Genomic DNA, 15,978 nt, shown 5'->3' with positions numbered 1-15,978 from the left:
ACAATAGGAAATAGATAGAAGCAAATCGGCTATAAAAAGGGCCGAACCACATTCTGTACTTCTTCTTCTCTTTTTTACAACATTTTGAATACAAAAATAAGCAGATTAAAAGAACAAAAAAGGTGGATACCAGTTTTTATTTTTGTTCTTGCATTTATCTTATTTCATTTTATTTTTTACGTTTTTTATTTATTTTTATAACCCCATTTAACGTAAACGAAACAAACGAGGAAGAGAATACCTGTTCGCAACGTAAATCGGTGTCGGAGCCTGTATTCGCTGTCACCGGAGCCGAACGGGGAGTATCTCCTTTCTTTTTTTTCCTCGGTTCCATGGCTGAGAGGGACTAGCCCTCAGGGACGTCGTGGGGAGAGGGCTTGAAAGGCCTGTCTCGCGCTACTCCGGCCACCGGCCACGAAAACGGCACGGCGAAGGCCAAGAGCTAAGGGCCGGATACCTCTGAGGAGAAAAGAGGAAAATTTTTTTAGGGTTTTTAAAATTTTTGTAAAAATGACAGTTTTAAAATTTTTTTGGGTTAAATATTGTTTTCTGAACGGCGCCGTTTAAGCCCCCTGATCCGCGCGCTATCCGACCCGCTCCAGGGGATCCGCGTGTTTTCATGAATTGGGTTATTTGTGCAATAGGTCCCTCCGCCTTTGCAGTTTGTTTCAATGTGGTCTTTTGTTTTTCTGATTTCGGCCTGTGGATTTTGCTTCTGTCCCGCTTTGGTCCTTAGACCAAGTGCTGCCCCTGGTTGAAACGCAGCGTTTCAGGACTGGGAAATATTTCCCCATAAGTCCCTCACGCTTTAAGCGCGTTTCACTTTGGTCCTGCATTATTCCTTTTGTTTATTTACCTATTTAAACCCGAAGTTCGTTTAAAGTTTTAATTTAGTCCTCTTGTATTTTGTTTAATTTCTTATTAAGTAATAAACTTGATGTTATACTATTATTAATTATTATTGCTGTTATTGCTTATTTATACCTTTAAAATTATAAATTTTATCATATATATGTATATGTATATATTTATCTTTATGTTTTCATATTTTATAATTTGAATCTATATATCTACATACATCTTTTATAAATATATACAAGTACCCATATGCTTTACATTTTCATATAGTTTTTATAAACATACATACTCTTTTATATACACGTATTCTTATAGTATGTGTACACATAATTTTTAAAATTTATATACATGTACATAAATACCTACCTTTATATTTTTATATATCTTATAACTTCATACGTATATATATATGTATACATATATACTCATTTTTTATAATTTATATATACATATATTTATACCTATATACATATTTGCAAAATTTTTGTAAGTATATATTTATATGTACGTACTTTTATTTATTTATTTTATACTTTCTAATTTGTATATATTTACACCAATATTTTTAATTTAATTTAAACATATATAAATTATAATAATTTACTTGTTTATATATCTTTAAAACTTTGATGCATACTTATCTATATTTTTATATTGTATAATTTTATATATATATATATATTTTTATTTTCATGAATACATGCACATATATATGTTTTTCATATTTTTATTATTTTATACATATTTATGTTTATATATCTTTTATATTTGTATCATTTCGTTAATTTTGTTCATTTATTTACATCTTCATTATTGTTTGTTTTCTTACTTTAGTTTCTAATTATTTGTTATTTTGCCCGTATGATTGTTTTTATTATTTCTTGTTTTGCTTGTATCATTTTATTTACATTGTCATCATTATTATCATTTTACATTCATTTACTCGAATTTATTCAAAAAAATGGAAAATTTCAAGATAAAAAAATAACACTCGATATTTGAGATTTTCGAGAGAATCGAGCCCTAACGTATTGAGTTTCGATTTCTTTTGTTGAATAAAAAATAATGGAGATTATTCTTTTATAAAAAAGGACATAAATGAAAAAACTCATTATCGAGAATCTAATACGTCGTGTCCTAATGCATTGGACGTGATACGTTGGTTTCTCGAGACGAGGATTTTTTTTAAATAAAATGCAATATTCAATGTTTAACATTTGAAGAAATTGTACCCTAACGTATTGGGTTGCAATTTTTTTCTCATATGACTTAAGCAATTAAACACTCTTTTAAACTTTTCTATGCGAGTTTAGACTTGCTCATTTCTGAAGAGGTAAGATATCGTACCCTAACGCATTGGGTGTGACATTTTCTCTTTCGGAAATGAAAAAGTCTTAATGAGCAGCTCGATTTTAATAAATTTTCTTTCAAAATAAGGATCGTGTTTTAAAATTCTTCAGAGTTCTCAATTTTCGACATCAAGACATTAGTTAATTAACTAGGTACCAATTTTTGGGCGTTACGAGGGTGCTAATCCTTTCTCGTACGTAACCGATTCCCGAACCCGTTTTCTAAATTTCGTGGACCAAACTCGTTGTTTTAATAAAATTAAATCGTTTATTAAAAACAACCACTTTTCAAGGTGATCCGATCACACCTTATCAAGAAAGGATTGGTGGCGACTCCCGTTTTCGTTTTCATTTTTCAAAACCCAAGTTGACCCCGTTTTCATCGAAAAAATGGTGTCAACAGCTTGGCGACTCCGCTAGGGACTTTTTTTCAAATAAGTGAGTCGAGCCACGAGTTGATTACCTTTTGTCTTTTTGTCGAAAGTTGAAAATTTGGTTTAAATTTACGATCCTCTCATTGCATGTCATTTGTTTTGAGTTATAGTTTTTATCTTGTTTTGTATTCTAAATTTTTATATCTCTGCATTGCATTGCATGACTGTTGGTCACACCTCTTTAAGTGGGAGTGTGAAGCTAGTCCTTCGTGAGGTTTTCACCTCCGTGCAGGATAGTGGATCGCTTTTGGGATACATCCGTACCTATGTCTTCGTGAGATTTTCATCTCCGTCTAGCCATAGGGAAATGTATTCCCCTGAACCGAACTCGGTCCGTATGAGCCTATAATGGGTGAGGATTGAGGAATCTGCTGGTTCGGGTACCTTTGCTTTAGAGTCAAACCACATAGTGAACCTTAGGAACTCGCCTTAGGTAGAACTATGCCGAACTTTAGTGGTTACCCGATTAGGTGCCTTTATTATTTCTTGTTTGTATTAAATCTTATTGTTATGCATGATACTGACTAGCTACTTTTGTTTTGGTTGCATGGCATTTTGACTACATCGCTTTTCATTAAAAAAAGGCATTGACTCATATTCGGTTACTAGACGAAAAGCTTAGCATGGAAAATGAATTTCTTGATAAGGTGGAAAATAATGCGGTTGTCCAAGTATGGTCAGAGAAGACTCAACTTGAAAAGGGTGACAGTCTGACGGAGGGATACAAGTCAGAACTATGAGACTTCACTTATATCAGCGTAACACAAAACAATCTCCAAGAGTTGAAAGAAATTTGGGATCGGTGGGATGGTGAAATTAAGCAGCTATTTCATTATAATTATGGTGATTTGCCCTATTTGTTGGATATTAAGGTGGACGAACATTTGTTTCGAGCTCTGGCCCAGTTTTGGAATTCCACTTATAGCTGTTTTACTTTTGGGGAGATGGACCTGGTGCCTACTATAGAAGAATACACGACTCTACTACGTTGCCCTAGGATTCAAGTAGACAAAATTTATTCTAAAGCCATCAGCGTCCCGACTTTTGTGAAGAAGTTAATGAATATCTTAGCAATGAGTGATGAATGGGTTTCGGCGCGGGTCAAACAAAAGGGAGATAGCAAATGTATTACCTGGAGGAGTCTGCGTGATTTAATTTTAGTACATCCTGATACTAAGAAGAAGGTCAATATTTTCACTTTAAGTATTTATGGACTGGTGATTTTTCCTAGGGCATTGGGGTACGTTGATGAAGTAGTTACAGATTTGTTTGATCGACTGGACAAGAGAATTACACCTATCCCAGCAATTTTGGTAGAAACATTTAGGTCTTTGAGTGCGTGTCGAAGCACAGGTGAGGGAAGATTCATTGGATGTGCACAGTTGTTACTAGTTTGGTTCAATAGTCATTTTTGGAAAGTGGATAAGGTCTCCTACCGAGTATTCTCAGAGAATTACTCTCCATTAAAAGAGCTAGCATCGACAACGAGACGTGACAACATTACTGTGGAAAAATGGATAGCGATTCTTCAAAATCTCAAAGATGAAGATGTCGAGTGGAAGGCCCCTTGGATGGTGCCTGATGAGATATTATATCGATGTGGGGATTTCGACTGGGTCTCTTTACTCAGGATATGGGGAGCTGTTGGTTATGCACCGTTGTTAGTACTAAAACAGTATAGGTCGAGACAGTTCGTACCTGCAACCTAAGGATTATCCCAGAGTGAGTTTTCATATAAAGATGATGGTTACAAGAAAAAGATTCGAGAGGTGACCAATGCTTGGAAGCAAACCCACCGAATGAAAAGACTTACTGTCGGACCAATGGCGACCCCTGAATACAACGGGTGGTGGAGTAGGAGAGTCAAAGATAATATCCCCAGACTGAGAGAAGAAGATGTTCGGCCAATAGAAGAGCATTTGCAAGTGGTCCCCTCTGAGATGGAAATCATCAAACAAGATTTTGAAAAAAGGAGTTTGGAGTTAGAGAGGAAAATAGAGCAATTAGAAGAAGAAAAAATGCAACTAGGACTAGATGTTGATGTTCAAAAATTAGATGCTGACAAACTGAGAAAAGGAAAGAACAAGACAGAAGAAGATTTTGACAGCCTGAAGACAGATTACAAGAAGTTGCGTAGGTCAATGAGAACTGCCGGCTTGGGTAAAACGTCAGAGCAATGGCGACAGGAAATCCAGGAGGAAAGGACTAAAGTTGATCAATGGGAAAAGAAATTTCATGATACTCAGGCCCGAGAGATTACTTTGAAAGAGAGTCTACTAGTTTGCCAAAATGAGAAAGCGGCATTGAAAGTCCGAGTAGCTGAGCTAGAAAAGTCGCTTCACCAACACCGTAGTCGTAATTCTGCGATCGAATTAAAGGCAAGTTTAGGCAAAATTGAAGAATTGAAGGAACGGGTAGGAGAGCTCGAAGACGCGATACAAAACAGTGAACTCCGAATAGAACTTCTTGAAAGGGGTAATGAACAGTGGCAAGAGCAATTCCATCGATCGCAAAACCAGATTAGAGAAAGAGACTATATTATGGGTGAGGCGGTGGCATAAGTACGCGAAGTAGCCGAGCACCTACAGACCCTAGCAGTCCAAGCTGATGTGTTGAGTCTGAAGTATGAGTTAGAATCAGACAGAGGCTGAGAATTAGCTTGGCTTCTTAGGAAGGTCAAGGCTTTGTGTATAAGGGCAAAGCCGTATATGTAATCTATTTTATGTAAAGAAATTTCTTTTCTAGTAAAAGTTTTTCTAATGAAATTGAATTAGAGTCAATACCTCTTTTTGCATTCATTTCATTCATCCGCATCATATTATGCATTAAGTATAATAACAGGACCCTAATAAATTAAAATTATGACAGTTAACCTGGAGAATCGGCACTGTTATGGCACCCGTGCTAAGTCAAAAATTATGGATCAAAGGTTGGAAAAGCTAGAGCGACTGCAAAGTGAAATGCAAGACCAGTTGCAGGTGCAAATAAAAGAACATATGGAAAAGATCCAGCAAGACATGGTACAAAAGATGAAGGAGTCCCAAGATGACTTATTAACTAAGTTGACACAATTAGTAACCAAAGGTGATACAGCCACGCCTCAAGTCCAACCTAGCTCGAGCAAGGAGCCTTTGGAGCTGCCTCAAGGTCCAATCACCCGATCACGAGCTAAACAATTCAAGGAGGTGTTTTTGCCTTAGTAGATCAAGTTTGAAGCGAGACTTTGGTTGGACGCATTGATGAAGCTTGGACAAACTCGATGAGCCTTCCTTGCACTTTGTTACGAAATGAATTAAGCTCCATTTCAGCTCATTAAATTCGAACCACTCAAAATTAGCTCAAAATAACTTAGTCAATAATATAGTAGTGAAATAATTAATTGAGTTAGTTAAATTAGTTATTTACAAGCTTAATTAATTTTCGTTAGTAAATTGGTCTTAAATCTGGTCAAACTTAATTATGCATGATATTTTAGTTATTATGACATGTTATTAATTTTGTCTTAATTTATACTGACTTATAAATATGTTTTAAGCTTGTTTTTAATATGTTAACTTTATTACTTGTTTTAATTATGTCCTAAGGTTGCCGAATTTAATGTGCAGCATTTTAGTGTTAATTTAATGTGTCTAAACATGAATTTGAATTATTTGATGAATGTTGCTGCGGTACATCATCCATGAACGTTTTGGAGCATGAAAGGTATTAAAGAGGGTACATGAAGGGACGGCACATGCATGAATGGGAGAATGAAGTTGGTCATTGTTTGAAGTCTCCTAAGTGACCATTCAAATGATTTATTGCTTACACAATCGTTGAATACATCATGGCTGTTCGGATCAAGGTGTTCACATTCAAAGACTCTTCAAAACTTGGTTTTCACACTCAAAGTGACTACTCAACATCTTCTTAATTGCTGGTAATTTTTAGCAATAGTTGCCAATTAAATGAGCTCCTTTAAGCACATCAACCGAATGTAGTCTGCTGCCATTTACTCCCTCAAGCTCCAAGTTCAATTGTCCATCTAGAAGGTGACCATTGGAGCTCCAAGTTCAGCCGAATCTAGCTATCCCATTTAAGTAATTCATTTGCTTAATTTTTAAGGAATTTAAGTGACCATTCGGCTAGCCTAGTGGATTATTATAAATAGCTGAATTTTCACTTTGTAAGGGACTTTTTTTGACATTTTATTTAGCGAATTGCTGCCAAATTTGCGAGGCATTTTCTCTCAAATTTCGTTCGAGACCCGTAAGACTTATCTAAGCTTTTAGTGGCGTCTTTCCGAGTCTTTTTCGAACTTATCACTCCTTAAACCCGAGTGTGGCGTTCACCTTTGATACCTTTGGTTCATACTTTCCTAAGTATCGGGTCAAGGTCCTTTTCAACCATTTCCAAATCATTTAGGTCCTATAAGTTTCGGGTCAACACTCTTCTTCAGTGTTGGTTCACTCTTGACCTTTTTGAACCATTAACATTTCGTACCAAATCGTATTACCATTTCGAACCAAATCACCTTACCAATTCGTACCAAATCGTATTACCATTTTGAACCAAATCACATTACCATTTCGTAACAAACCCAAAACTGAACTCGACCAAATTCAAACCAATTCTTTCTCATCTAAACCAAAAAACCATACCAACTTTTTTCATCCGACTTGCTTTCTTTGAACCCAATTTCTCTTTACTTTCTTTTGAATCGATTTATTCAAACATACTTCTTCGTTTACGATCAGAAACTAAACGACTCGGATTCAACTACTAAACCGAGATCGTATCAAAAGGAGTAGATAAAGGGAAAGGTCCTGTGATTTGCGATGAAGAAGAAAACAATGAATCACTTTTTCCTCCAGGTTTTACGCCTCCGCATGCGCAAGTTCAGACTGAACCACATCCACGGAGACCTTCTATTTCGATTAGGCCTCAGTATTTTCAAGGTGATGTTTCAATGCCGAAGAACCTTCAGGTCGGATCTAGCTCTAATCCTGGTGATAATCCGATTAATTTTGCTGTCCCGGATTTCGATGAAGCAGCTGAGAAGGACAAGGTGAAGGAAGAGTTTCCAAAGCAATTTGAGGAAAAATGGAAATGGATTGAAGAGAAGTTTAGGGCGATAGAAAGCATTGACAGCTATCATGGAATAGATGCAAAAGATCTGAGCTTGGTTCCGGATTTGGTGCTTCCTTACAAATTTAAGATGCCGGAATTCGAGAAATATAATGGGACCAGTTGCCCAAAAGCCCATATCACTATGTTCTGTAGGAGAATGACGGGGTATATTAATAATGATCAATTATTAATACACTGCTTTCAGGATAGTCTTACATGAGCAGCGTTAAAATGGTACAATCAGCTAAGTCGAACCAAAATTGTTACTTGGAGGGACTTGGCGCAGGCATTTATGAAACAGTACAATCATGTCTCAGAAATGATGCCTGACAGGATAACTCTGCAGAATTTGGAGAAGAAATCAAACAAAAGCTTCAGACAGTATGTGCAGAGGTGGAGAGAAGTGGCGGTTCAGGTGCAACCACCTCTTTTGGAAAAAGAAATGATGACGCTTTTTATTAATACATTGAAAGCCCCGTTCATTACCCATATGTTGGGAAGCACTTCAAGGAGTTTTTCAGACATAGTGATGACTAGTGAAATGATCGAGAATGCGGTGAGAAGTGGTAAAATAGATGCAGGAGAAAACTCTAGAAGACCGACCTCAAGGAAGAAAGAAGGTGAGATAAATAATGTGAACACATACAATAAGGGATATTCAAAGTCAATCACTGTTGACTCGCCAAAGACGATAGCTACCAGTCATCAGGGTTCTCAGAGGCAGGAGACCAATTTAAGAACAGAAAAACTCCAGTTTACGCCTATCCCAATAACTTATAAAGAGTTGTACTAAAATTTATTTGATGCACGTGTGGTAGCTCCCTTTTATCTGAAACCCATGCAACCACCATTCCCTAAGTGGTATGACACGAACGCTCAATGCGAATATCATGCAGGGGTAGCGGGGCATTCAATTGAGAATTGTATTGCGTTCAAGAAAGTTGTTGAAAGACTCATTAAAATGGGTATTGTAAAGTTAGATGATCCCTCTGGACCAAATGTAGCAAGGAATCCGTTACCCGATCACACGGATAAAGGGGTAAATGCGATAGTTGAGGGTGGAAGTAAGAGAATTAAGATAGACGTGATGGAGGTAAGAACCCCAATGAAATGTGTTTGGGATCAGATGGTACATAGGGGTCTAATCACGCAAGATTCAGATGGAAGACCTAAGAGGGCAGGAGCATACTGTGAGTTCCATACCAAGGAGGGTCATAATATTCAGGAATGTATAGAGTTCAGGACCATGGTACAAAATCTGATGGACAATAAGGAGATAGAGTTTTATGAAGAAGTCAAGGAATTTGAAGAAAGAGAGGTCTGTGCCTCAGAGGAAGGACCCGTAGAAGGATATCAGAAGGTCAATCACCCAGTGGTGATTATTTCACGGTCGAGGAGCAGCGAAGCGGGGATACATGAACCATCGAAAGTCATAATCCAAAAGCCTACACCCTTCTCCTATAAGGATAGTAAAAAGGTTCTATGGAATTATGATTGTAACGTGACAATTTCGGAAGAAGGAAACCCGATAAACGCTTCAAAGGAGAGTAATGATGATGGCTTCTACACATGCAGTGGAAGGGAGTATGTCCCGGCAACGTCAAAAATAGAGCTTGTGAAAGGAAAAACCTCAGCGGTCGAACAGAAGAAAGAAGGAGCGGTTCGATCCGAATCACCTGTCAACAAGCCAGTAACGGAGAATGAAGCTAGAGAGTTTTTAAAATTTTTGAAACACAGCGAATACAGTGTTGTAGAGCAGTTGCATAAACAGCTGGCTCGTATTTCGGTACTAGCATTACTTCTAAGCTCGGAAGCGCATCGTAGCGCGCTGATGAAAGTATTAAATGAAACTTACGTTGCTGATGACATTTCTGTGAACAAGTTAGACCGTTTGGTTGGTAATATAGGCACTGATAATTTCATTTCCTTTAGCGACGATGAAATACCACCGGGGGGCATGGGATCGACCAAAGCCCTACATATTACAATCCACTGTAAGGGGTATATGTTGCCGGGGGTATTAATTGACAATGGATCAGCCCTAAACGTCTTACCCTTATCCACCTTAAATAGGCTGCCCGTAGACAGCTCGCGTATGAAAACGTGCCAGAATATGGTAAGGGCTTTCGATGGTATTGAGAGAAGAGTAATGGGAAGGATTGAAATTTCTTTTTTGATCGGCCCAAGCACGTACGAGGTGGATTTCCTGGTAATGGACATCAAGCCTTCTTACAATTGTCTGTTAGGAAGACCTTGGATTCATTCGGGAGGAGCAGTACCGTCATCGCTTCACCAAAAGCTGAAACTGGTAATAGACGGCCGGCTAGTGACAATCAATACAGAGGAGGATATCATTGCGGTTGTAACTAGTGATACACCGTACATAGAGCCAGAAGAAGAAGCAATTGAATGTTCATTCCAATCTTTGGAATTCGTAAATGCAACCTTTGTCGCTGAAGGGAACAAGTTCCCTACACCCAGAATATCTAAAACAACGAGGATGTGCTTACAAATGATGGCTGGAAAAGGGGCTATACCTGGAAAAGGACTTGGAAAATACCTCCAGGGGAGGGTAGATGTACCTAGATTAATGGACAAACAAGATCATTTTGGCTTAGGGTATGAGCCAGATGCGAAACAAAAGAGGAAAGAATTGGAGAAGAAGCGAGAAAGGAGAAAAACGCGTTTGGATGGAAAAGAGGTTAAATGGGAGCCCATGATAATCCCTCACATATCCATAACCTTCGTATCGAGGGGAACTATTCACTCTAAATGGATGACATCGAGAAAAGGAACCATAGAAGAAATATTGGAGAATCTGAACATCAATGCAATATGTGAGGAAGAGGTGACAGAAGGGAATTCATCAGGCATTCGCCCTTATGAGCCGGGAAGTGTTTTAAATAATTGGACTGTTGAGGAGCTCCCTGTAACTTTTAAAGTCAATTCAGAGTAATGTTTATAACACACTTGTTGCTCTAAGCTTGGGAGCAATAAGAATCTTTTGTAAAAGGCATATGTCTAAGAACTTTTCAATGAAATATATCATTCAGTCTCGTTTTGAGCAAATATTCTTTATTCTTTCCATTCCATTCATAAACATATTATGCATATAATTATTCTTAGATTCTTTTATTTGAATCCCTCTTCACCTCGATAATAGGTCCCCAGATATTAATGATATAAGCAACACTGCTACTAATCCAGAGTTCCCTTTTGAGCAAGACATGGGTATAGAAGATTCTCAGGATTTTGAAGACGATCAAGGTTGTAACTTATCTCCTGATTTGTTAAGGATGGTAGACCAAGAAGAAAAATAGATCCTACCTTATAAAGAGGCGATAGAAGTTGTGAGCTTAGGGGAAGGAAAAGAAGTGAAAATTGGAGCTTATATTAACATGAAGACGAAGCGAGACCTCATTGAGTTGCTCCAAGAATTCAAAGATGTCTTTGCATGGTCTTATCAAGATATGCCAGGGTTAAACACTGATATAGTAGCGCATCGACTCCCCATAAAGAAAGAATGTAAGCCAGTTCAACAAAAGCTCCGAAGGATGAGACCTGATGTCTTGTTACAAATAAAAGAAGAAGTTAAGAAGCAGTTTGATGCTGGGTTTCTACAAGTGGCCAAGTATTCAGAATGGGTAGCCAACATAGTCCTTATTCCTAAGAAAGATGGGAAAGTGCGAATGTGTGGGGACTACAGAGATCTGAACAAAGCCAGTCCCAAAGATAATTTCCCGTTGCCCCATATTGATACCTTAGTGGACAACACGGTGGTTACTCACTCTTTTCCTTCATGGATGGTTTCTCCGGGTATAACCAAATTAAGATGCATCCTAAGGACATGGAAAAGACTACCTTCATAACGATGTGGGGGACTTTCTGTTACAAAGTGATGCCGTTTGGACTAAAAAATACAGGTGCGACATATCGAGGGCTATGTCACCTTGTTCCATGACATGATGCATAAAGAGATAGAAGTCTATGTCGATGATATGATCGCCAAATCTAGAACAGAAGGAGAACATGTGCAAGTCCTCAGAAAATTATTCATAAGGTTAAGAGAGTTTCAACTAAAGCTAAATCCAGCGAAATGCACCTTCGGAGCCAGATCAGGAAAATTACTGGGATTTGTGGTCAGTGAGAGAGGAATTGAGATTGATCCAGACAAAGTAAAGGCTATACAAGAACTGCCTCCACCCCGTACTCAAAAAGAAGGTCGAGGTTTTTTAGGAAGACTAAACTATATCGCTCGGTTCATTTCACAGTTAACCGAGAAATGTGACTCCATATTTCGTCTCCTCAAGAAACACAATCCAGGTGTATGGGATGAGGAGTGTCAAAGAGTCAAACATTACTTGTCTAACGTCCCAGTGCTAATGCCACCTTGCCCCGACAAGCCACTGATACTGTATTTGGCAGTATTTGAAAATTCTATGGGATTTGTGCTCGGCCAACATGATGAGTCAGGACGAAAAGAAAGAGCTATCTACTATCTCAGTAAAAAGTTCACTGAATGCGAGATGAGATACTCGCCAATCGAGAAGTTATGTTGTACTTTGATTTGGACAACTCGGAGATTGAGACAATACATGTTGTACCATACAACCTGGTTAATCTCTAAACTGGACCCTCTGAAGTATCTAATGGAGTCGACTGCTCTGAATGGAAGAATGGCCCGATGGTAAATTCTACTGTCTGAATTTGATATAGTCTATGTAAACCAAAAGGCAGTAAAAGGGAGCGCAATAGCAGATTTTCTGGCAAGTAGAGCTCTAGAGGATTACAAGCCGCTAAACTTTGATTTTCCAAATGAAGATTTGATGTATGTTGCAATCGTAGATAAAGATTCTCGAGGAGACGGTCTTTGGAAGCTGAATTTTGACGGAGCCTCGAATGCCGTAGGCAATGGAATCGGGGCAATCTTGGTATCTCCCGACGGTGATCACTACCCATTTACTAGCAAATTAGATTTTGATTGCACCAATAACATGGCGGAGTATGAAGCGTGCATCATGGGAATTCGTGCAGCTACTCGAACGCAAGATTAAAGTGCTAGAAGTATATGGGGATTCTGCATTAGTAATTTATCAACTCAAGGGCGAATGGGAAACAAGAGACTCCAAATAGATTAGTTATCGAAAACTGGTCTTGGAATTAATCGAGGAGTTTGATGAAATTACCTTCTGTTATCTCCCTCGGGAGGAGAATTAGATGGCCGACGCATTGGCTACGTTAGCCTCTATGATCAAAGTAAATAAACAAGAGGATGTGAAGCCTATTCAAATGAGTGTTTATGAGGTTCCAGCCCATTGTTGCAACATCGACGATGAAGAGGAAAAGGATGATCACCCCTGGTATCATGACATATTGCAATATGTAAAAAGTCGTGAGTATCCTGACCAGGCAACTGAGAATGAAAAGAGGACATTGAGGAGGATGGCCAATGACTATGTTTTGGATGGAGAAATCTTATACGGAAGAGGGAAAGATCAGGTGCTGCTAAGGTTTGTGGACGCGGTAGAGGCCAAACAGATCTTGGAAGAGGTGCATGAAGGAGTTTGTGGAACACATGCCAATGGCTTCACAATGGCCAAACAAATCATGAGATTTGGATATTATTGGTCCACTATGGAAGGAGACTGCATCAAATACTCCAAGAAATGCCATAAGTGCCAGATTTATGGAGACAAGATTCATGTGCCCCCTGCACCTCTCCATGTCATGACTTCTCCATGGCCTTTCTCCATGTGGGGCATGGATGTCATAGGGCCGATCTCACCAAAAGCTTCAAATGGGCATCGGTTCATATTTGTGGTTATTGACTACTTTACTAAGTGGGTGGAAGCCACTTCCTATGCCAATGTTACAAAATCAGCAGTCAGCAGATTCTTAAAAAAGGAGATCATATGTCGGTACGGGGTGCCGGAAAGGATTATATCCGACAATGCATTAAATTTGAACAATAGTACGATAGCGGAGGTCTGTAATCAATTCAAAATCAAACACCACAACTCATCGCCATATCGTCCAAAAATGAATGGCGCGGTAGAAGCAGCCAATAAAAATATCAAGAAGATCGTGGGGAAAATGACTGAGACTTATAAGGATTGGCACGAGAAGCTACCATTTGCCCTTTTTTCTTATCGAACATCTGTCAGAACTTCTACCGGGGCAACGCCTTTCTCATTGGTTTATGGAATGGAGGCGATTTTGCCCATTGAAATAGAGATTCCTTCCCTCCGAGTTTTGTCAGAACTGAAGTTAGATGAGGCGGAATGGATTCAATCTCGATATGATTAACTGAATCTGATCGAAGAAAAGAGGCTTCGAGCTATACGTCATGGCCAAATGTACCAAAAGAGAATGATGCGAGCTTACAACAAAAGGGTTCGTCCCAGAGAATTCCATGAAGGAGACTTGGTACTGAAGAAAATCCTCCCCATACAAAAAGATTTTAGAGGAAAATGGATGCCAAATTGGGAAGGGCCTTATGTAGTAAAGAAAGCCTTTTCTGGAGGAGCGTTGATTTTGACCGAGATGGATGGTAAGAACTTACCTAATCCTGTGAATTCGGATTCAGTCAAGAAATATTTCATCTAAAAAGGAGAGGGGAGGCCAGGGTGAAAACCCTCGAAGGACGCTTTGAGTTTTAAAAAAAAATGGAGAGGCCAAGGTGAAAACCCGCAAAGGGCACCTTGAGACCAAAGGGGATTTGAGTTGAAAACCTAAAAAGGGCGGCTCAGATTTTGGGATCGGATTGGGGTATGTGGTGATCTTACTATACCTAAATTAACAAGAAAGGGTAAGCGAGATTTTGAGGCGTCGACAGAATACTGTAGATCTCCTAAACACATGTCCGACTCAAAATAGTCTACAGAAAGGTTGTACAGAGAAGCTCATACTACGATATCTGGGACACCTATTTCTATTTTTGTATTTTGATGAAATTCCCCATCTTGTTTAGTCTACCCTCCTTTTGTATTCTAGCAAATTTTGCTGTCTTGATTAATTCATTCATTTCAAACTTTGCTCTCTACAAAGTTTCATCTTACCCATTTCGATAATCTTATTTCAAGCATTTTTCATCGAAATATGATTAATGGACTGACAATATTCAAACAAAAGGAGTTCTGCATATTACTCTGAAAGCTTCTAAATAGTACAGGAACCTGAAACAGGACTATTATTTAGAACTAACCAAGCTTAGGGGTTGAACGCATTTGAGAAAAATAGTCTAAGTTGCGACTATTTTTGTCAAAGATACCGACTAAACAAGAAGGCATTAGTGATAAAACCTTGATGAACCATGAGGAATGACAACCCAAACATTAAAAATGGATCATTCTCATGACATTCTGCATTCATGCAAATATCATTCACACACACTCAATTAGGAGCATTTGATTCATTTTGACCATGTCATCCTAAACGCTAGGCATAATTAGGTCCATAAGATTGATTATGCAGGTCATGTTCCCTAGAGAACAGATCAGCGAGGTCATAAACCTTGTCTCTCTGAAGTTGTAGTAGAGCAGGTTGAAGTTACAAGTCTTATTTCCCTGAAGATGCAGTGGAGTAGACTAAAAACAACAAGTCATGTCTTCCTAAAGTTGTAGTGGAGCAAACAGTAGATAGCGGTTCTTACCATGTCGAATCTTATTTCCCTGAAGTTGCAGCGGATTAGGTTGAAGCATGGAGCAGATCGGCTACGAATCCTATTTCCCTGAAGTTGCAGTGTAGTAGGTCGAAGATACAAGTGTTATTTCCCTGAAGATGCAGTGGAGTAGACTAAAAACAACAAGTCATGTCTCCCTAAAGTTGTAGTGGAGCAAACAGTAGATAGCGGTTCTTATCATGTCGAATCTTATTTCCCTGAAGTTACAGCGGATTAGGTTGAAGCATGGAGCAGATCGGCTACGAATCATATTTATTTCCCTGAAGTTGTAGCGGAATAGGTTGAAGCATGGAGCGGATTAAAGTCACTAACCTTATCCCCTTGAAGTTGCAGTGGAACAGGTTCAATATACAAGTCTTACTTTCTTGAAGTTGCAATGGGACGAATTGAAGATATGAACGTCAAGTCTCATATCCCTGAAGTTGCAGAGGAGTAGACCAAAACCAGAAGCTTCATCCCTCTAAAGTCACTGCAAAGAAGATTGGGGTAACAAGTCAGATCTCTCCGAAGTGCAGTGGATTGGGTTGAAGCGATGAGACGCAGTTGA

The 15,978-nt window shown here is 38.7% G+C and overlaps 2 protein-coding genes across 2 annotated transcripts; both read left to right on the top strand.

The window, feature by feature from the left end:
* The first annotated feature begins 4,464 nt into the window (after positions 1 to 4,464).
* Positions 4,465 to 5,202, top strand: LOC105775605 (WEB family protein At1g12150-like). The gene has a single exon (XM_012598107.1). It carries the CDS (start codon positions 4,465 to 4,467, stop codon positions 5,200 to 5,202), a length of 738 nt encoding a protein of 245 aa, XP_012453561.1.
* A 3,509-nt stretch (positions 5,203 to 8,711) lies between these two features.
* LOC105775604 (uncharacterized) lies at positions 8,712 to 11,070 on the top strand. Its single transcript, XM_012598106.2, has 2 exons — positions 8,712 to 10,702; positions 10,914 to 11,070. The coding sequence occupies exons 1-2, from the start codon at positions 8,712 to 8,714 to the stop codon at positions 11,068 to 11,070; spliced, it is 2,148 nt and encodes a 715-aa protein (XP_012453560.2).
* The last annotated feature ends 4,908 nt before the right edge of the window (positions 11,071 to 15,978 follow it).

The sequence above is a fragment of the Gossypium raimondii genome, chromosome 10 (genome assembly GCF_025698545.1).
Source record: "Gossypium raimondii isolate GPD5lz chromosome 10, ASM2569854v1, whole genome shotgun sequence".
Lineage (NCBI taxonomy): Eukaryota > Viridiplantae > Streptophyta > Magnoliopsida > Malvales > Malvaceae > Gossypium > Gossypium raimondii.
Note: the sequence above shows the minus strand (reverse complement) of the source record. Positions and strands in the feature narration are given on the sequence as shown.

Coding starts and splice junctions, on each gene's coding strand:
- LOC105775605 (XM_012598107.1), top strand. CDS start 4,465: ATGGCGACCCCTGAATACAACGGGTGGTGGAGTAGGAGAGTCAAAGAT.
- LOC105775604 (XM_012598106.2), top strand. CDS start 8,712: ATGGGTATTGTAAAGTTAGATGATCCCTCTGGACCAAATGTAGCAAGG. Junction 10,703..10,913: donor ACTTTTAAAGTCAATTCAGA/GTAATGTTTATA, acceptor CCTCGATAATAG/GTCCCCAGATATTAATGATA.